The sequence below is a fragment of the Aulonocara stuartgranti genome (assembly GCF_965226115.1).
Source record: "Aulonocara stuartgranti genome assembly, chromosome: 4".
Classification (NCBI taxonomy): Eukaryota; Metazoa; Chordata; class Actinopteri; order Cichliformes; family Cichlidae; genus Aulonocara; species Aulonocara stuartgranti.
Window position 1 is genome coordinate 32261917 of NC_138942.1, and position 20952 is coordinate 32282868.

Consider the following 20952-nt stretch of genomic DNA (forward strand, 5'->3'; position numbering starts at 1 on the left):
AGACTGTTGTATTAACCATGCTTTTCAGTTTCATTTCATAAACACAACACTGTATGCATTTCCAACTCCTTATTACAATTCTTTTCATATAAATACGTCACATTAGAAAACCCTTTAAACTGCTGTTCAACCCCCCCCTCCCATTTCTAATCTAGAATTCCATTTTTTTTTTTTTTTTAAACATTCTCAACACACAAACCAAAAATACTTCCATATTCCCACTGACTTTTTTTTTTTTTGTGTGTAATAATAGGAACTCGTTTCCTTCCTCACTGCCGAACACTGAGGGAGGGGGGTAGAAGAAAAACATGTAGCAGCCAGAACGTAACAGGGGAACAAAACAGTCAGGTCAAACCTTTCTTTGGACACAATTTAGCATCTGTTTGGAAAAAAATGATTGATTTTACTTGTAAATACATAAAAACACTAATGGCTTCTAAAACCTAAAGCAATATCAATTCTGATGGCTGCACAAATTCTAACCTCCCGTTCTATTGTTATAAGCCCCACATTTGTTGAGCTCCTCTTAAGGTTAGTCACAGGAGCCAGGGGATGTAAAAGATCCTCAGCTTTTACAAGAACGTCTTCTGCAAAAAGACGGGCAGGTGCCTTGAAAAACTGGGTCCATGCAGTGATGTCTATGTCTTTAGGGGGAGCTTTATCTCTTAGTTCCTGCCCCTTAATTATATAGGAGACCCCCACTTTGGAGAAACTCATCAGACATGTTATTTTCACTACAATCTCCCCATCGGTGATGGCTGCCACTTTACTACACTTTGTAATAAGTGGTTTAACCACTTCCTCTTTCGGGTCCTAGGTGAACACCTTCACCTGGTTGCACATTTTCAAAGTATTTCTCTGAAAATATAAACTCTCACAGAGTAGGACCCAAATGCAGGACTCTCTGGTATGAATATTCATCCTTGAATCGTGTGTGTGTGTGTGTGTGTGTGTCCGTGTGTGTGTCCGTGCAGTGTCTGCTCCCAGTGATAGTGATCTGTTTCCGCTCCCTTTGTTACCAAATACTGTGTTGCTTGCTTTGTCCCCTCATGTCAATGATCCTGCTGGAAACCACAGAAACGGCCATTAGAAACTTTTCACCAGTGGCAAACAAACACTTTCAAACATCTAAGCTCACGGACTACACTTGCAGATTCTCACGATCCAGCATTGACGGAAGCTCAGCCACTCTAAGTAGCTCCACAGGTGCAGCAGGTCCCGGAATCCACAGAAACCAGGGCCCTGTTTCAGGAAGCCGGTTTAGTGGGAAAAACTGAGTAAGTATACCCTGAGTTAACGAAAACTCTGGGTTTTCGGTTTCACAAAGCGAGTTCAGCTGCAGCCTGAGTGAGTCACTATGACGACACACGCCGTGAAGCTAACCTGCCCCCTAGCAGGTTTACCACAACTAACCCTGACTGTCTCCGCCCCTTTGTCGGAAACCTGACAGTAGGAAGTCTCAGACATGGCGTGTCCCTTCCTTGAAGAGCCGGTAGATATCGAAGCCCAAATTCTCCGCAGAGCTCTCCGCCGGGAGAGAGTGATTCGAGCGCGTCTGGACATCTTATCATTACCTGATGATTTCCTGTGCGAACGTTACCGTTTCTCAGCACAATCAATAAGTTATTTGGATAACATCCTCAGGCCATATATTACGCATGTGACACATCGCGGACATGCGCTCAGTCCATTACATATTCTTTGTACCGCACTCCGTTTCTTTGCAAACGGGAGCTTCCTGTACAATATCGGTGACGCTGAGCACGTTTCCAAGGCTACCGTCTGTCGGGCAGTCAGGAATGTCACAGTAGCACTGAAACGTCTCCTGCACTCGTTTGTGGTGTTCCCCGGTCACAGACCCACAAGATTCATCAAAGAGGGATTCCACAAAATTGCAGGTATCAGGAGGACCTAAACGTAAAGTATGATGTGGTGATACTTGAACTACTACTTAAATGGTACATAAATTTACAGGGTTCCCAGGCGTGATTGGCTGTATAGATGGCACCCACATCCCAATCATTGCACCCTCAGCAAATGAAGGAGACTTTGTGAACAGGAAGTCTTTCCACAGCATCAATGTACAGGTACATAATTCCCTGTAGCATTTCACACCAACAAGTGATGGCATCATGGTAACGGATGCTAATATGTGTACTCTGCACTGTGTAGATCATATGTGATGCTGCCAACATCATCACAAATGTGGAAGCCAAGTGGCCAGGCTCTGTCCATGACTCACGGATCTTCCGAGAATGTACACTGAGCAACAGATTTGGACATGGTGGGTCGAAGTAACTGTGAAATATACAGAGACCAATTGCCACAGGGACGTTTGCACTGACATGTATTCTTCTGTCCTAGGAGAGTTCACTGGCCACCTGCTCGGTGATAGGGGGTACCCATGTCTACCCTATTTGCTCACCCCTTACCCTGACCCTGAACCGGGCCCACAGCAGCGTTATAATCTGGCCCATTGCAGGACACGGGCCAGAGTTGAGATGACCATCGGAATGCTCAAGGCCCGGTTCCAGTGCCTTCGTGGACTCAGTCACCCCAGAAAGGGCATGTGACATCATTGTGGCATGTGTGATCCTACACAACATTGCCACGATTAGAGGTGAACAGTGTCCAGCTGAACCAGACGACAGCAGTGATCCACATGATGAACATCCTGACCCACCCACGAACGTACAGGATGGGCGAGCAGTCAGACACCATATGCCACAACCATTTCCTGTGACCCGGCAACCCAACATGTCACGAGACAAATACACAGATACTGTGGTCAACTTGTTTTATTGCTCACCCTGTATGTCCTGTGCACAATGAATAAATGCGAATATTAGTATGTTGTACAAACACTGACATGATTCGTCCATCTATGATCACTCCACCCACCCTTAACTGTTGTTCCAGCAGTACAATCTCCAGCTTCGACTTCTGGATCTGCAGCTGGAGGTGCACCATTTCCATATCACACTTCCTTATCCTCCTGGCCAGATATGTTCTATACAGCTGCTTCACAGGGAGCTATTGCAACAAAGGACATAGCATTGGCATCCATAGTACATGCCTACTTAGGTTGGTTGTGAATGTGTGCTGAACAACCCACTGCGGAAAGCTTCGTTGTAGGAGTGGCTGGACCCTCTTCCTCTTCATTTGCAGCATCACTCTGCCGGGGACATAGTAGGTCCATGGTGTCATCATAGTGCCACATTGTAGTCAGTTGTTATATTTTCCACTGTACACTGTATACCTCATAGTGTGGCACTGATGCGGCCTCCTCTGTAGCAGCTGTCACTGTGTCGTCATCATGTGCCTGTGGTGGAGACATTTAACAACATTGCTGTTCCACTGTTGACACATGTAGTCTGTGGAGTATTACGAGTACTCACAACTGCATGTCGGTCTGGCTCAACAGGGGGCTGCACCAGATGCAGTACACCATCACCGTCAACTGGGGGAATATGGGGTTCATACAGGTCACTCATGACTTATGTGGGCGCAAATGGCAATTACCAGACATACCAATCACCATACACCTCATTGTCAGTATGCTCTCGGAGACAACCGACACTGAGGGAAGGCAAAATCAGTAGGTGTCAGGGTGGGAACGCCTTTATGAGCTCTATGTTGCATTGAGGTATATGTTCATATGTTACACTCATTGGGGAGGGTACGGAATGTACTACTCGCTCTGTCTCTGGGAACAGGGAGCTCACCCTGTGGGGGGTTAACACACACACACACGTATGCAAAATTAACGGACACCGCTATGCACATAATAAAGACGTACCACTGCAGCTCGGTGTGTGTGAGTCTCTCCCTGGGCCCTCACCCGTGCAGCACGTTAACAGTTCCCAAGTGTCTCAGTGTTGTCTATTCACCTAACTGTTTGATGACTGTCATTCTCTGTCAGTAGGACAGTAACTGCACTGCGACATAGTTCATTTTGGTCATGGTGACTGTGCAGAATGGATGTGTGCACGCCATGTATTGTTTTGGATTTACCCCTTATGTAGGCACTTGTGTCTTGCGGGGTTATTGACTCAGAGGATGTCCCCGCAGAGATGCCTTCAGCCACAGGGCGCCCACTGTTTTGGCTGAGGGCCAACTGCTCAGCCTCTGTGAGTGGTGGTGGTGGAGGACCCCCACCTGTTTTCCGGGCCTCCGCTTTTTTTCTGTTGGCTATAACGGGCCACATTTGAGCATACAGAGTAAGCAAGTATGTACTTGTAATGTGCTCAGATAATTTCAATAAGTGCTCACAGAGGGGAAATTACTGTGGCCTCTAACTGCAATTGATCTACATAGGACACACAGACCAAGCACTATGGCTCATGATACAATTACACCTCACCTGTTTGGACTATGTTCTTGTATTTCATTTTTACTTGCTGCCAGGTACATTTGGGGCCTGTTGGGTTGCACCTGCGCTCACATCACATCACATATTAATATGTAGCACAGGACAAATGGGGTAACATATAATGACATAACGTGTTAAATGGGTGGGAATCCCTAGATCAATGTTTACATTACCACTCACGCATTGACTCTGTCGGCTATGTTTTGCCATGCATGCTCCCTTTCCTTTGCAGCTGCGGCTGTGTTGCTTTTTTTTCTGCATGATGTGCATGCTGTCGGCATATGCTGCCATCAGAATTTCCGCCTCGAGCGCTGTGAAATACGTCGCCCGCGCCTTCTTTCCCTCCGTCTCCATGGTGACTCGCTTAATCTGTGCTCCGCTTATCAGGGCTTTATGTATCCTCGTCCGCGCGCTTCACTTGGGGTTAAAGCAACTCCGCCTTGATTGAACTAATTGTTATCAGCCTTTCTGGAACGGAATATTCCGAGTTGGACAGTTCGGGGTTACTCAACCGTGAGTGTCGTTTTTCACTCTGAGTTTTCCAAACCGGCTTCCTGAAACAGGGCCCTGGACACCAACACGCACAGACACATACCTGTTTTCATGATATATCAGTATGAATGACAAACATGTGACAAATGGGTACATGCTTTTCCGAAGGTCCTAGAGGCATGGGAATCACAAAGTGTGACCTATGCGTCCAGTAACACGCCCATGTGTTGAGATTTTGGCTAGGGCTCTCTTGCTTGTTTAAACTAAAAACAGACCCAGGAAAGGACTGAGCAACTTACGACCAATGCAATAGACTTAAAGACAAATTTAAAATTAAATGAAAGTAAAGTTAATTTTAACTGATACAGCATTCCACCTGAACCTGCATTTTATAGTGCTATCTATTCATTTTTCTTTTTAATGCTATCATCCTGTTGTTGATGTAGTACTTTACGGCAACCCAGTCTCTGCCTTTCAGAGCTGCCGGCTCTGCTTGAAGGCAGGAGTCACATACCTTTTTTACCTGGTACTTTGCAGCTTGTTATGAAATGAAACGTGTGCCGCTCAACAGCCTTCACTTCATCATTTGTCCACTTGCTTCTCACCTTCCCAGCTGTCATAAATGGAAACAAAAAACATCTGCGAAACAACAAATGCGAAAGTAAGAAAGACAGTATTCTAGTTAATAATGTGAATACGGAATGTTCTTATGAATACATGACGACTGAACATGGTGTTGCGACTTTCATCCGTAAATAAAGCCGCGGCCGGCTGAGTTGGTTGTGTCCCTGTGACGCGCCTCCAATAATCCATAATGAGTCGTACTTGTACTTTGCGCATTTATTTTAAGAACAAAACAAAAACAAACATTTGCGCTTTCAATCAATTTACAACTAGCGCATGGATTAACTGGTGTGCCAAAAAATGACGGTCAACAGAAAAGTTTGCCCACAAACCACTCACCCAACACACCTGCTGCGAACACCGACATCAGGTAAATAGACTGTGACCACACCCACATACCATCACCTGAGACGCAGGTAAAGCTATACACCTGTGCCACCAAAACAAAAAGGATAAACATTGACTTTGGCTCTTACACATGGAGTCCATGTTCCTGACTTCTAACTTCTCCTGCTGTTGTCAAAAAAGCTCTCAACACTGATGTAAAGCAATCCATTTCCCAAGAAATCCAATCATATAAACCAATCAGCGCGAGGTTAGGTGACAAATAGGACAAAAATATCAAATTTGGTCAGAATAAAGATCAATTTGATGCTTTAAGGGAAAGTTTGGACTAACAAATGGTATAGCCAATTTCTTTCTGCTAAGATATTCACAAACAAGTAATTCTAATGTTTACATTGAGAAACCTTCACTCAAACTGATTGTTTTAATACAATCACAGGGCATTTCATTTATGCACTAGGCCCAACTGACACACATACTTGAAAAATAATGTGTAACCTGTTGGAAGAATGAAGTGTGTGTCACTCACTTCTTGGTCTGTAGGTTGAGACAGGATCTCAACACTTGGTGTCTGCAACAAAAGACAACAATATGTCAGACACATTTAAATCCCAAAAAACACAAATCTTGTGTTAAAATGTGTGTCCTCCATAAACATGCCAGTCCACTATTCACATGCTAATCCTTCTTTGTAATCAATGTAAGATGACATTCTGTGTTCTAACAATTATTTATTCATCTTTATTTTTCTGCTGTAGTGTAGTTTATTAAGCTACTAATTGAAAAAAAATTATATTAGAGCACAGTCTGTGTTACGCAGTTTGAAAGCACCTGATTCGCTTTAGATTCAGCCCTTGGTCCTGTCACATTTCTAGTGACATTACAGAGTACCTAATATTGTTATCATAATATACAGGTAATAATGCATAATTTTTCTTTTGGTTGCATGGTCAGACTCTTCCTGCTCCAGAGAATTTCTTTAAGGATCGAGCAAATACAGACAGCTGTCATCTGCATTTATGTACTGTGATGGATATCTCATTTTAAAAAGTACATAAATTATTAAGACTGTTATTTGAAGAAACTAAAATTCACAGAAATGTTGCCTGTACTTACCAGTTACAAGTGAACATGGCTTTGTAGTTATCAAACCTGTGACATCTTGGAAATTAATAGCCAGTTTGCAGAATCTCTCACTCACTCACTCTCACTCAAAATATTATAGCAACACACTTTCACTGATCTAAGGAGCATAATAGATTTTTGGAATATGCAGAAAAACAATTTCAGCTGTGATAAGAAAAAGCTTGAATTCAAAAATCCAACCACTCTACAGGACCCCCCCCCCCCTTTAATTTGTTTTTTTTTTCTTTATTTTTTTTAGTGTACTATGTCGCAGCGGTCCGCCAGGGGTGTTCTTTTTTTTTTTTTTTTTTTTTTTTTTTGTGTTTTTTAAAAAAACCAGGGTCTTCAGCCAGTGTGTGATCGGTTTTATACATGGCTATGGTCTTACGTATGCCTGTGTTGGATATGGCTGATAACGGTACGTTTAAATCTGAGACAGCTTTCAAAAACTCTGACCAACCGATGGGTCTCAAACCCTCAGAAGGTGTGTGTGGTTGTGACGGCTTTAATTAGATCATAAATGTGTGAACCAGGGATGGTGTTAATCAATAACGATTTTGTCATTGTAAGAGATCAAGTCTGGCGAACGGCTCACCACTGACAGAATAAGTTCTGCATTCCTCCTACTCCTTTTAGGTATGTGTGTTAAAACATTCTCCGCAACAAGATCCCTCACCCCTGCATCACCATGAACAGGCGATGTGTCCGCCAACTGGGGTTGCCTGTTAAATTGTTCAGGTAGTGATAAAGACAATACATTCTTTTCACGAGCACCTTGTCTCACAAGCGTGAGGTGTCTTTGGAGAATATCGCCGTATTTTTTTAGCCTTCTCAGACACATCTATGTCAGAATCTTGTAACACTTGTAACATCTCCTTGTCCAACTCATTCTGAGCCTGTTGTCTGATGCTGCTGCTGTTTTATTAAGTCCAACTGGTGTTGGGGTACCAAAAACATCTTTTGCACATGTTCCATTTTCACCTGTTTGCTATCAGACTGCTTATGAAAGGGATTGCAGCCCCTAATAACGGCAGTAAAAACCCTCCAGATTGGTTGATTGTCTTTCTCTTTTTCAAAGTTTTGATCTTTTTGTCAGCAATCAGTCTGATTGTTTTCTTTTTTAGCTGTTTGTACTGCTGATTGGTCAGTGGAATGTTACCATGCAATACGTTAAAGGCTATCTCACACAGCGCATTGATGAAATCCATGTTTGAGTTACTAATAATAGCTCCGCGTAGAGTAGGGGGAGCCCTGTATATCATCTTCAACAGAGACAGATTCCTCCGCATGCATGATGACATCCTTTCACCTTCATGGGCAAAAAGCTGAACGAATCAATCCACCGCTGGTCATAGTCCAGGTCATCAAAATCACACGGCTGCCGCTCATTATGACACTACGTGTTATGCTCTGTCTGACAAAGTACTCCAGGAGTATGTAGTTATCAAAGCCAGATTCATTATGTGCTATGAAAGTGTACCCACAAAACCTTGGGCCTCTCTAATGCTGCACGAACGCCTCCACACACTTTAATGTATTAAATGTGAACTTATTGCCCTTCAGATCAGACGCGCACACAAACTTAGCCTCATGTTTACCGTTGTGGTTTCTCGTGTCAAAATCATATAAAATATATTTATCGCTAGGCTTCTGTTTTTCAACAGGCTGTATGAACACTGATGATCGGAGTCTCCGGCTAATTTAGGCTCGCGGCAGTGCTCGCATCTAGGCTGCACACATTTGTGTGGCAATTTCTTGGATTCTCTATATGTGGTGCCGCAGTGCATGCAATGTTTCATATTATCACAGGGGATCATGTTGTGTTTTAATTCTGGTATTTTGTGTTGCTGGTAACAGTGTTGTGATTTGCAGATGCGTTTACAGTCACTGCATTTCACTGTGGGACCCGTGTGGTGTTGGCAGAGTGTGTAACATGTGTTACATCTATGTTTACAGCTGTGCTGTAATGGGGTATTATATGTACTGTAACAGAAATTACACACATAGGATGCCCCAAGAAAAGCGGCCGGGTTTAAAATCAGGTGGTAATGTTGATTATGGAGATACATCATCAACGTGTTTGTGTTTGGCTCTTCATGTGTGAAAAAACATTCCAGGCGTTTACGCCCTTCTGTGTGGTAATAGATTACAATCTTAATGTTGAAGTGGTTCTCAAATTTGCCGACATCAGAGAATGATACTTGCTGTGTGTCGCATGGCTGTAGCAAGTTTTTCTCGCTCAGAGGCTGATGAGTTTAATGAATGTGCTATGCATGAGGAGAAGCACAAATTGTTGTGTGTGTTGTTTGGTGTGTATAAATGTCTGCCTTTCTTTGAGAGAATCTCATCATAAGGGATTTGTGCCAGTCTTAAGTGAGCCCCACAACTACTGTTCTGAGCTACCGTGACAATAAACTCTAATTCATCATCACTGATAGATTTATCATTACTCTGCATAACTTGTGCAATTTGATTCGAGGAACAGATCCGGATCATAGGGGAGAGTGAGGTAAGATGAGCCAGTGGGTAAGTTGAACCACCCCTTGTATCTAGGTAACTGTGTACATGTTTTGTCATGTGACCATAAATCCAGGAAGCACTCATCATTTCCATCCTGCTATATTAAAGAGGAGCACATTGGAGAAGGGGTAAGTCTGTATTACACAAAAAAATGTTTTTTGCTTGTCAAAGTAAAATTTCTGCATATCAGGTAAATTGACTGTAATATTAAAACAAATGTATCTGTGTCTAAGATGATATATTATACATGTTGGTGGGTTTCTAAAATATAATATCATCTGAAGAAGTTTTCTAAAGATTAGCCTAAATTGCTAAGCTAGCCCGTTTTTTTCAAAATGGTGGCTATGGGGCAAAGTGAGCCAAAGGCTATGGGGTAAATTGATCCAATGGTTCAACCTACCCCACCATAAGGCACTGAAATTTATTTAAGGCTCTGACTTATTAAATAGTATTTTAGTTCAGTATACTGAACCCTTTTGTTGTATTTGTCATATGTTAACTATTATAGAAAAGATATCATGCCAAGGACCTACAGACGGAAGACCAGCTGGGGCTCAACACCCCTGGAGGAGATTGAAAGGGCAGCGAGTGAAGTCAAGGGAGGAAAGTCCATAAGATCAGTGGCTAAAGAAAGACAAATTGACAGGTCAACACTCAGGAGATATATTAAAAAGAGGGACACATAGGAGGTCAAATCGGTTGGCTATAGTGGAACAGCTTCAGCAAAGAGAGTCTTCTCTGAGGAGGTGGAGAAGGAGCTAGCAGAGCATATCAAGAAGCTTGCAGAGCAGTTCCAGATTTTTACCAGACCCTGTACATGCATGTGGTTCACGAAGTGACCCCAACCATGCTCGATATGTGTCTCCCACTGATATTCTACCCTTACCCAAAAGTCAGCAGCCCAGGAAACAAACAAATCGAAAGCGTGTGAAGACACGAATCCTGACTGATACACCTGAAAAGCAGGCAATTGAGAGAGAGAGCCCATGAAGAAAGGACAAATAAACTGAAAGGCAAAAAAGAAATAATCCACAAAAAGCAAGGAATGTGGAAGAGGAAACAAACCCAGACAAAAATTGCAGTGGAAAGCAGCTCTGAGGAGAGTGATGTTCCCATCCCATTTGAAGACACTTCTGAGTACACTTCTGACACGCTGAGTTCCAGCGATGAAAGAAGTGAACCAGATGTCTCAGACCTGGTAGTTGGTGACTTTGTCATCGTAAGATTTGCATCCAAATCCAGGAGCCACCATTACATTGGCCTGGTTGACAGGTTTGCAGACAACGAAGTGAGTGCCAGATTTCTCAGAAGAATCCGAGGGATCACTAGCAGTAAGAAACCCACGTTTGTGTTCAAGGAAAATGATGAGGCATCTTTCCCACGCAAGGATGTGCTGAAGAAGCTACCTCAACCTCAACAGGCTGGAGGAACTGCAAGGAGGGAGCAACAGTTCATATTCCCCTGCAACCTTGATCATTGGAATATTGAATAGTTCTTTTGAATAAATGGTTTTGAACTGGTGGTTTGTTTAGAAACCACCAGTTTCCAGGTTTGTTCTCACAGGTTTACAACTGTTAAAATGTTTTTTTTCACAATATGATCAGTTTTACATTTTAAAAACTACATGGTCAGTTTGCCCCAAGATGGCTCAGTTTACCCACTGACTAGGTTCAATTTACCCCTAATCTGGGGCAAGTTGAGCCAAAGGAGCATTTTTTTTTAATAGGTCATTATTTTGGGCAGCGTCATCAGACATAGATTCTGATCATTACATTTGAAAGGAGACATCCTGAAATAAAGGAATATGTTATCATTCTATTTCTGTGTCATTTTTTTCTCACATCCAGGGCAACATGAGTAAAAAGTGGCTCATCTTACCTCACTCTCCCCTACTGATCATCAGCGTTTAAAACAGCCTGAACATCTGAAGCCAGCGAGGGGCCACGCAGGACCACGTTTAGAACGCTGCCCTGTTGAGATCCAGCCACAGCTCTGTCTACCACATTGGCTAAGCACTTGCGCAGGTACTTGTTCTGGATGATCGAGACTTACACCCTTAAAATCAAGGCGCTCACGCAATTCGCGAGCATTAAAATTAGGTATCGCTCTAATGTGTGGGTAAGAGCGACTGCCAGACCCAGACTGCACAACGGGCTCGATTACTGCAGTATCTGTTTGTGAGAAATTTGCAATGATTGAGGGGGTGTGTGTGTGTGTGGCTGAAGTATTAGTAGAAGCGGTAAAATACTCAATAGCAACTGCAGCAGCAGAGGTAACCCAGCTAGATTGTGCATCAGACGCAAAATCACCAGCAGCAGCCGCAGTACGGTTAGCATCAGTAACAACCGCAGCCCGTGCAACAATGGGTGTACAATCAGCATTATTAACGACAATAGCCCTAGCAGCAATAGCAGGCATAGGAACAGTCTGACTAGGACGTGTATCAGGTGAGGATGATGCAGCTGCACTACTAAGTCTTGCATGCAAAACTTGGCATTTGTTTACTATTTGCGCAGCCCACTGGTTATAAGCCTCAAAGTCAAACAATTTAGCTCGAGTGGAGGTACCATCATTGTGTTTGAATAATTTACGGGGTGGGTCCATGGTGTGGATTTTAAAAGTCAGCTGGTACTAATGATCTAATAAACCCCAGGTATTGTTTATCACCGGCCGGGTACTAGTTAGAGCACCTGCTATTTCTTGCAAGTCGCCCTGTGCTGCTTCTTGATGTTGACTGAGTTTAGCATCGATCAAAGACAGTATATCGTCTTTTGAAGCAGAATGGGTCTGTTCAGCAGGCTGAGCGTCTGCAACGTTCATGTAAGCATCATACGCCGCAGATATTTGAGTCTGTTATACAGTTTTCTTCAAAATCTATGTGTGAATCATCGCCATTTCTGACACATTCTGGGGTGGTGGGTATATGAACTAGATCGAAATCTGATATACTGTACTCAAAAACATCAGAGAAATCAGGAGGCAGCCACTCACTCGGGGGTGTTGCAGGTAGTGATGTGCGATACCACTGATTTCCCTTCCGATCCAATACAAAGTAATATTCAGGGTGGTATCGACAATACTGATCCGATACTTTGTACAAAAACTCATTTTATTTATTGTATCTCAAATATCTCATGATTACAGGTCATCAGATTTCTTGTTCTTAGCACTTAATAATGTAGAGTTCATCATATAGAAATAAAAAAAAAAAACTGAAGTTGTGCGCTATTTGAACACCTTGCCTGCCTGCAGCACTAAAGGACTCCGTGAGAGACGTCACCTGTCCCTGTCTTCCTCTTCAGTTCATCTCAACATATGCTCGTCATATTCTGTGATATGATTTACTTGAGGTGTTTGACAAGGTTAATGATGTTGCCACAACCATACATGCCAACCCTCCTGATTTTTCTGGGAGAATCCCGAATTTCTCCCGATTTTCCACCCAGGCAACAAAATTGAAAAACCATATGTAGAATTTATAGCGCGGCCCAGCCAATTCCAGTTTCCAACAATGGCGGCAGCTACTTAGTTTTAATATTACTCTTATTTCTCTTTCTGGGTCGCAAAAAAACTTTTAACATATCTTCAGGTTTCAGAATGTAGCTGTGTAAACTTTAAATATCTGAGCCGAGCGACACATCGTTTTCAAACCCCCTTGTCTTTCGCTACTCGGGTTAAACATGATATATAAGTCATTGAGAACTTAAAAATGCTATTGTTTGGCTTTTTCAGTGTTTTATTTGTTCGTGAGTAAATCGGTTTGGCTGAAATTAAAGTTATTAGATTAAATTAAATTTAACTTTATTAATCCCTCCCACACAGCTGAATAAACGTTAAACAGAAAACTAACTAAACAAAGTGTGAGACGGTCGAGAGTTTACGCCAGCGCCCTGTTATATTTTAGATAGCAAGGAGCAGACGGCAGAGTTTCACTCCACCGAGGGAGCTTGTGACGGCTTTCTTTAGACCACGAAGGCCGGGTCCTCAGGTGGAAGCATCCTCTGAATTTGGACACCCCCGCTGTTTCCGGGCCGGCCAATAATAATGGTGACATTTAACGTATTTTCTCCGATAAATAAACACTGTAAAATTTATTTATTTATAATAATTTATAATACGAGGGATATTTCGCATGGTACTCTCAACAACTAAGTGATACACCTATCTTTTGTCTTCCTAAGGAATCACAACAATTAAATGATACCCGCAGTGGGCTTTTGCAATCCTGAACAATTTCAAACAATTAACGGTGTTGAAAAGACGGAGCGGGTCTGTGCGACTGGTTTTAGAAGTATCATTGCTGCGTGTATTTTCTAAAGGGCTGAATGTTATTTGCGACCATCTGTTGTGTTAAAAATGTCTGTGAAGGTTCTCAGTCACCCAGGTCATCGTAGTCAAAGGAGCTTGCAAAGAAAAGCGTCTGGACTTCTTTAAGTTGCTTGAATGCGTTTCACCTCTCATCCGAGAAGCTTCTTCAGTTCTTAGGTCAAATGGTGGAGAGTCCCAGATATAAGCCTAGTGGGAGTGACCCCCCCCACAGAGGGACAAAAGGACCCCCTGATGATCCTCTAATCGCCTGAGCCAAGGTGGGAAACTGGGCGTGGGTCCCAATCAGCCAGAGTTTCGGGTGTGTTCATTGTGAAACCTGGCCCCACCTTATCATGCGAATTCCTGAGGTCAGATGGCCCAGGATGTGAGTGGGCGTTAAGACGTCTGGGAAGGGATCTCAAAACTGGATTATAGATGGCAGAGAGTTGGTGTCGTAAGCCACCGCCTCTGTTCAAAGATGGTCGCTCACAGTGGACATAGATGGCTTCTTTCACTCCTCGAAATGTTCACATTTTGGACAGAGAGGCAGCACGGTGGCACGGTGGTTAGCACTGTTGCCGCACAGCAAGAAGGTCCTGAGTTCAATTCCACCATCAGGCCGGGGTCTTTCTGTGTGGAGTTTGCATGTTCTCCCCGTGTTTGCGTGGGTTCCCTCCGGGTACTCCGGCTTCCTCCCACCGTCCAAAGACATGCAGTTTGTGGGGATAGGTTAATTGGATAATCCAAATTGCCACTAGGTGTGAATGTGCGAGTGAATGTGAGTATGAATGGTTGTCTGTCCCTGTGTGTTAGCCCTGCGACAGACTGGCGACCTGTCCAGGGTGTACCCCGCCTCTCGCCCTATGACAGCTGGGATTGGCTCCAGCACCCCCCGCGACCCTGAAAAGGATAAGCGGTAGCGAATGGATGGATGGACATTTGAGGAAAATACTAATAAAATAAAAATAAATAAAATAAATGTTCCCTTTAGAAATCTTATTTTTTTTTGCTCTATAAAAATAGTTGTTGTTCTTTTTCATCACTCATCTTAGCAGTAGGATATACATGAAAAGAGAAACAAATTAAGTTTGAGTGAAAATGTAAATTTTTTTGCACTCTGGGCAACTGACGCAGTGACTTAAAAAAACTATTCATTTTGGTGAGTGACTCATTCAAACTCGATTCAGTAAAAAGAATCGAATTTACCATCTCTAAACAGAACCAAATTTGAGCTCTTTTGCACATTTCATAATGTTTAAAATTCCTTTTCTTAAAAGTTTCTTTGCAATGGATATCATGTGCACTGTTGGGTCATTCTGCAGACATGGGCCTACCAAATGAATAGGCTTCATGCAAGGTAGTTTCCCTGCTGTGGTGACTGCTACTTGTCCTGTCTTTTGCCATTTTTGGCAATGAAGACCCCACTCTCTGCTTGGATATTACGTCCTCCAGTGGCAGACGGTGCCTTTGCAAGTCTTCCCATGTGGACTTTCATTAGCTGCATTCACAATTGCATCTACTTTGAAGGCACATAAATCTCCTTTCCATACTGTGACTGACACTTTATTAGCCATGTATGTTGCAATTTTCTGACTATCAGCTACTTGTTCCTGGCTCTCATCCTTCAAAGACAGACGTGTCAATTCTCAGTCATGTATGACAACAACACACGACACATAAATGTAGATATTAAAAAGAGAGCTTTTGAACAATATCATGTTGTTTGAGCTGTTCAAAGGTTTTTACAGGAAACAATGGACTCTCTTTACTATAACAGATACAATTTTTGAATGAATAATTGTGAGCTTAAAGCACTGAAAGTCAGGTTGTCTTTGTGTTGTCCCGGGGTCATTTTGACCTTAAATCTTTTGCCATCAAAGTGTTTGTTATTCTTCTAATGGTCTGAAAAGATTTTTTTTTTTTTTGTTTTTTTGTTTTGTTTTTGTTTTTTAACAAAGGTCCTTGGTATTTTTCATGACATGGCTCAAACATCAATGAAGAAAGGGAATGTTAAATGTCTGTGATGAATGCTGGCCAGTGAATAACTTATGCAGCAGATCCTCAAGACTTGTTCTGCAGAATATTAGGGAAATAGATCGGAGGAGTACTAGTGATCCACCACACTTGAACATGACAGGCCTGTTGTAGGCCCGATCTCCAAAAGCTCTTACCTAGTGATGGGCAGATGAAGCCAATTGGTTCACCCCAGCGCAAAGCGTCTTGAAGCTTCATGTGCTCTAGTAGGACACCTACTGGACGTAAAAATATTAGTTGGCATGAATTTGAAGAGTGTGGCCTTTTGCACACAGCCTGTAAATGTCAACAACAAAAGGAGTGTGTAAAACATCTATATTGTAGTGATGCAGTATACTGTGTATATTTATACTGGCAGTATGGAAAATGATTATTTGGAAATGCTTAAAATGGAAATGATCATTTACTGTGAGGTGTGGTTGGGGTATGGACAGTAGTTGTGCTTTTGTAACGTTGAGGTATGGACAGCTACAGTCCTGCCTGTTCACATTTTATTCTGTAAAAACCAAATTTTCATTGCTTTTCTGGCCTTTTTAGTGGGGAGAACATAGCTAGGATTTAATGATTTAACAAACCTTTTAAATCCTTTGTCCTCCACAATGCTAAATGGCTGGGAGTCCTCGATCACCATGCTAACCGGGGCCCTATTTCAGGAAGCCGGTTTAGAAAACTCAGAGTGGAAAAACGATACTCAGGGTTGAGTAACCCCGAACTGTCCAACTCGGAATATTCGGTTTCAGACAGGCTGATAACAATTAGTTCAATCAACGTGGAGTTGCTACAACCCCAAGTCAAGCGCGCGCACGAGGATACATAAAGCCTCGATTAGTGGAGCACAGATTGAGCGAGTCACCATGGAGACGGAGGGAAAGAAGGCGCGGTCGACGTATTTCACAGCGCTTAAGGCGGAAATTCTGATGGCAGCATATGCCGACAGCATGCACATCATGCAGAAAAAAAAGTAACACAGCCGCAGCTGCAAAAGAAAGGGAGCATGCATGGCAAAACATAACCGACAGAGTCAATGCGTGAGTGTTAATCTAAACATTGATCTAGGGATCACCACCCATTTAACACGTCATCTCAGTATATGTCATGTCATTGCCTATGTCATACATTTTATGTTGTGATGTGATGTGAGCGCAGGTGCAACCCAACAGGCCCCAAACGTACCTGGCAGCAAGTAAAAATGAAGTATAAAAATATAGTCCAAACAGGTAAGGTGTAATTGTATTATGAGCCATAGTGCTTGGTCTGTTTGTCCTATGTAAATCAATTGCGGTTAGAGGCTACATTAATTTCCTTTCTGTGAGCACTTATTGAAATTATCTGAGCACATTACAAGTACACATTTGCCTACTCTGTATGCCCAAATGTGACCCGTCACAGCCAACAGAAAAAAAGCGGAGGCCCGAAAAACAGGTGGGGCTCCTCCACCACCACCACTCACAGAGGCTGAGCAGTTGGCCCTCAGCCAAAACAGTGGGCGCCCTGTGGCTGAAGGCATCTCTGCGGGGACATCCTCTGTGGCAATAACCCCACAGGGCACAAGTGCCTACATAAGGGGTAAATCCAAAACAATACATGGCGTGCACACATCCATTCTGCACAGTCACCTTGACCAAAATGAACTATGTCGTAGTGAAGTTATTGTCCTACTGTCAGAGAATGACAGTTATCAAACAGTTAGGTGAATAAACAACACTGAGACACTTGGAGACTGTTAACGTGCTGCACGGGTGAGGGCCCAGGGAGAGACTCACTCACACCGAGCTGCAGTAGTTCGTCTTTATTAAGAGCACAGCAGTGTCCTTTAATTCTGCATACGTGTGTGTGTGTGTGTGTTAACCTCTCACAGGGTGAGCTCCCTGTTCCCAGAGACAGAGCGAGTAGTACATTTCGTACTTTTCCCAATAAGAGTAACATATGAACATATACTGTAATGCAACATAAAACTCATAAAAGCGTTTCCACCCTGACACCTACTGATTTTGCCTTCCCTCAGTGTCGGTTGTCTCTGAGAGCATACTGACAATGAGGTGTATGGTGATTGGTATGTCTGGTAATTGCCATTTGCGCCCACATAAGTCATGAGTGACCTGTATGAACCCCATATTCTTCCAGTTGATGGTGATGGTGTACTGCATCTGGTGCAGCCCCCTGTTGAGCCAGACTGACATGCAGTTGTGAGTACTCGTAATACTCCACAGACTACATGTGTCAACAGTAGAACAGCAATGTTGTTAAATGTCTCCACCACAGGCACATGATGACGAAACAGTGAGAGCTGCTACAGAGGAGGCCGCAACAGAGCCACACTATGAGGTATACAGCGTACAGTGGAAAATATAACAACTGACGACAATGTGGTACTATGATGACACCATGGACTTACTATGTCCCTGGCAGAGTGATGCTGGAAATGAAGAGGAAGAGGGTCCAGCCACTCCTACAACAAACCTGTCCACAGTGGGTTGTTCAGAACTGATTTACAACCAACCTAAGTAGGCATGTACTATGGATGCCAATGCTATGTCCTTTGTTGCAATAGCTCCCTGTAAAGCAGCTGTATAAGACATATCTGGCCAGGAAGATACAGAAGTGCGACATGGAAATGGTACACCTCAAGCTGCAGATCCAGAAGTCGAAGCTGGAGATTGTACTGCTGGAACAACAGTTAAGGGTGGGTGGAGTGATCATAGATGGACGAATCATGTCAGTGTTTGTACAACATACTAATATACGCATTTATACTTTGTGTACAGGACATACAGGGTGACCAATAAAGCCAGTTGACCACAGTATCTGTGTATTTGTCATGTAACATGTTGGGGTGACGGGTCACAGGAAATGGTTGTGGCATATGGTGTCTCTGACTGCTCTTCCATCCTGTACGTTCGTGGGTGGGTCAGGATGTTCATCGTGTGGATCACTGCTGATGTCTGGTTCAGCTGGACAGTGTTCACCTCTAATCGTGGCAATGTTGTGAAGAATCACACATGCCACAATGATGTCACATGCCCTTTCTGGGGTGACCCTGAGTCTACGAAGGCACTGGAGCAGGGCCTTGAGCATTCCAATGGTCATTTCAACTCTGGCCCGTGTCCTGCAATGGGCCAGATTATAACGCTGCTGTGGGCCCGGTTCAGGGTCAGGGTAAGGGGTGAGCAAATAGGGTAGACATGGGTACCCCCTATCACCAAGCAGGTGGCCAGTGAACTCTCCTGGGACAGAAGAATACATGTCAGTGCAAACGTCCCTGTGGCAATTGGTCTCTGTATATTTCACAGTAACTTCGACCCACCATGTCCAAATTTGGTGCTCAGTGTACATTCCCGGAAGATTCGTGAGTCATGTACAGAGCCTGGCCACTTGGCTTCCACATTTGTGATGATGTTGGCAGCATCACATATGATCTACACAGTGCAGAGAACACATATTAGCATCCATTACCATGATGCCATCACTTGTTGGTGTGAAATGCTACAGGGAATTATGTACCTGTACATTGATGCTGTGGAAGGACTTCCTGTTCACATAGTCTCCTTCATTTGCTGAGGGTGCAATGATTGGGATGTGGGTGCCATCTATACAGCCAATCACGCCTGGGAACCCTGGAAATTTATGTACCATTTGAGTGGTAGTTCACGTATCACCACATCATGCATTGAGTTTTGTTCATCCTGATACCTGCAATTTTGTGGCATCCCTCTTTGATGAATCTTGTGGGTCTGTGACCGGGGAACACCACAGACGAGTACAGGAGACGTTTCAGTGCAACTGTGACATTCCTGACTGCCCGACAGACGGTAGCCTTGGAAACGTGCTCAGCGTCACCAATATTATACAGAAAGCTCCCGTTTGCAAAGAAACGGAGTGCGGTACAAAGAATATGTAATGGACTGAGCGCATGCCCGCGATGTGTCACATGCGCAATATATGGCCTGAGGATGCTATCCAAATAACTTGTTGATTGTGCTGAGAAACGGTAACGTTCGCACAGGAAATCATCAGGTAATGATAAAATGTCCATACGCGCTCTAATCACGCTCTCCCGGCGGAGAGCTCTGCGGAGAATTTGGGCTTCAAGATCTACTGGCTCTTCAAGGAAGGGACACGCCATGTCTGACACTTCCTACAGTCAGGTTTCCGACAAAGAGACGGGGACAGTCAGGGTTAGTTGTAGTAAACCTGCTAGGGGGCAGGTTAGCTTCACGGAGTGTGTCGTCATAGTGACTCACTCAGGCTTCAGCTGAACTCGCTTTGTGAAACCGAAAACCCAGAGTTTTCGTTAACTCAGGGTATACTTACTCAGTTTTTCCACTAAACCGGCTTCCTGAAATAGGGCCCGGGTCTTCATCTATTTGAGATTGTTCTGCTGGGGAAAGACAATAAAGACAAAGCACAAATATAAATATCACACATGTAACTTATTACAGCTGTATAATATTGTTATATCATTTAGTAACATTACTGCATGCTGTATTATCATGACATTTGATGGCTCACCTGGTCTTGCTCCACAATCGGTGTTCCCCTTATTCTCATGCAAAGCTCTGTAGTGCCTAAGCATGGATGAGGTGTTGTTGTTATATCCCAGCTCCCTGGCACATAGCAAACACTTCACCTTGTACAAAAGTAAAGCCGCTTAACATAAATTGTATTGCACCATCAGTATTATGAAAATACATCTTCTGTAGAAATTTACATACCTTGTTAGGAGGAATAAGATCAAAATGCTTCCACACAAGGGAGGACATCCTCCTCTTCTTAGCTTGCTCCATTCTCTCTTGACTTTCTCTCATAAACCTGTCTCCAAACTCTCACTAACTGCAACTCTCCATCAAACACCCACATTTTGAATGAAGTCTGAACATTGTTTATATCTCTGTCATAGCTCGCGGCAAAGTTCAAACCACTTCATGAACCAGTCACATGGTACAGCCGGGCAGCGAGGCTTCAGACGTCATCATTTTCAACTCCTCCCATAAATGAAGCAAGCCTTGATATGCGCATCGCGGAAACGCCCTCTCCATTACTTGACACAAGCTTCAAAGCCTCGATACAGAACGTCACATCACTACTCTTACCACATCAGTATGAAAGGCCTGCAAGAATGTCTTAGGGGCGTG

At 43.4% G+C, this 20952-nt stretch overlaps 2 protein-coding genes and 2 long non-coding RNA genes across 5 annotated transcripts; 2 read left to right on the forward strand and 2 right to left on the reverse strand.

Annotated features, from left to right (window-relative positions):
* The first annotated feature begins 849 nt into the window (after window positions 1-849).
* LOC309704707 (putative nuclease HARBI1) lies at window positions 850-3094 on the forward strand. The gene is made up of 4 exons (XM_082530103.1): window positions 850-1898; window positions 1975-2087; window positions 2173-2284; window positions 2365-3094. The coding sequence occupies exons 1-4, from the start codon at window positions 1466-1468 to the stop codon at window positions 2571-2573; spliced, it is 867 nt and encodes a 288-aa protein (XP_082386229.1). The 5' UTR covers window positions 850-1465; the 3' UTR covers window positions 2574-3094.
* Window positions 2806-4930, reverse strand: LOC309704718 (uncharacterized protein; the record flags this gene model as incomplete). The annotated part of the gene is made up of 6 exons (XM_082530129.1): window positions 4364-4930; window positions 4015-4191; window positions 3399-3460; window positions 3260-3322; window positions 3116-3175; window positions 2806-3033 (listed from the first exon to the last, which is right to left on the reverse strand). Exons 1-6 carry the CDS (start codon window positions 4389-4391, stop codon window positions 2806-2808), a joined length of 618 nt encoding a protein of 205 aa, XP_082386255.1. The 5' UTR covers window positions 4392-4930.
* Window positions 4931-9461: 4531 nt separating this feature from the next.
* On the forward strand, window positions 9462-11296 carry LOC309704748. The gene is made up of 2 exons (XR_014276366.1): window positions 9462-9606; window positions 9987-11296. It is a non-coding gene; the product is annotated as an uncharacterized lncRNA (long non-coding RNA).
* Window positions 11297-18907: 7611 nt separating this feature from the next.
* Window positions 18908-20189, reverse strand: LOC309704741. 2 transcript variants are annotated; one of them, XR_014276358.1, is made up of 3 exons: window positions 20132-20189; window positions 19125-19434; window positions 18908-19044 (listed from the first exon to the last, which is right to left on the reverse strand). It is a non-coding gene; the product is annotated as an uncharacterized lncRNA (long non-coding RNA). The 2 variants fall into 2 exon arrangements; XR_014276359.1 differs by lacking the exon at window positions 20132-20189 and having other exon boundaries at window positions 19125-19236; window positions 19322-19587.
* Window positions 20190-20952: the final 763 nt, after the last annotated feature.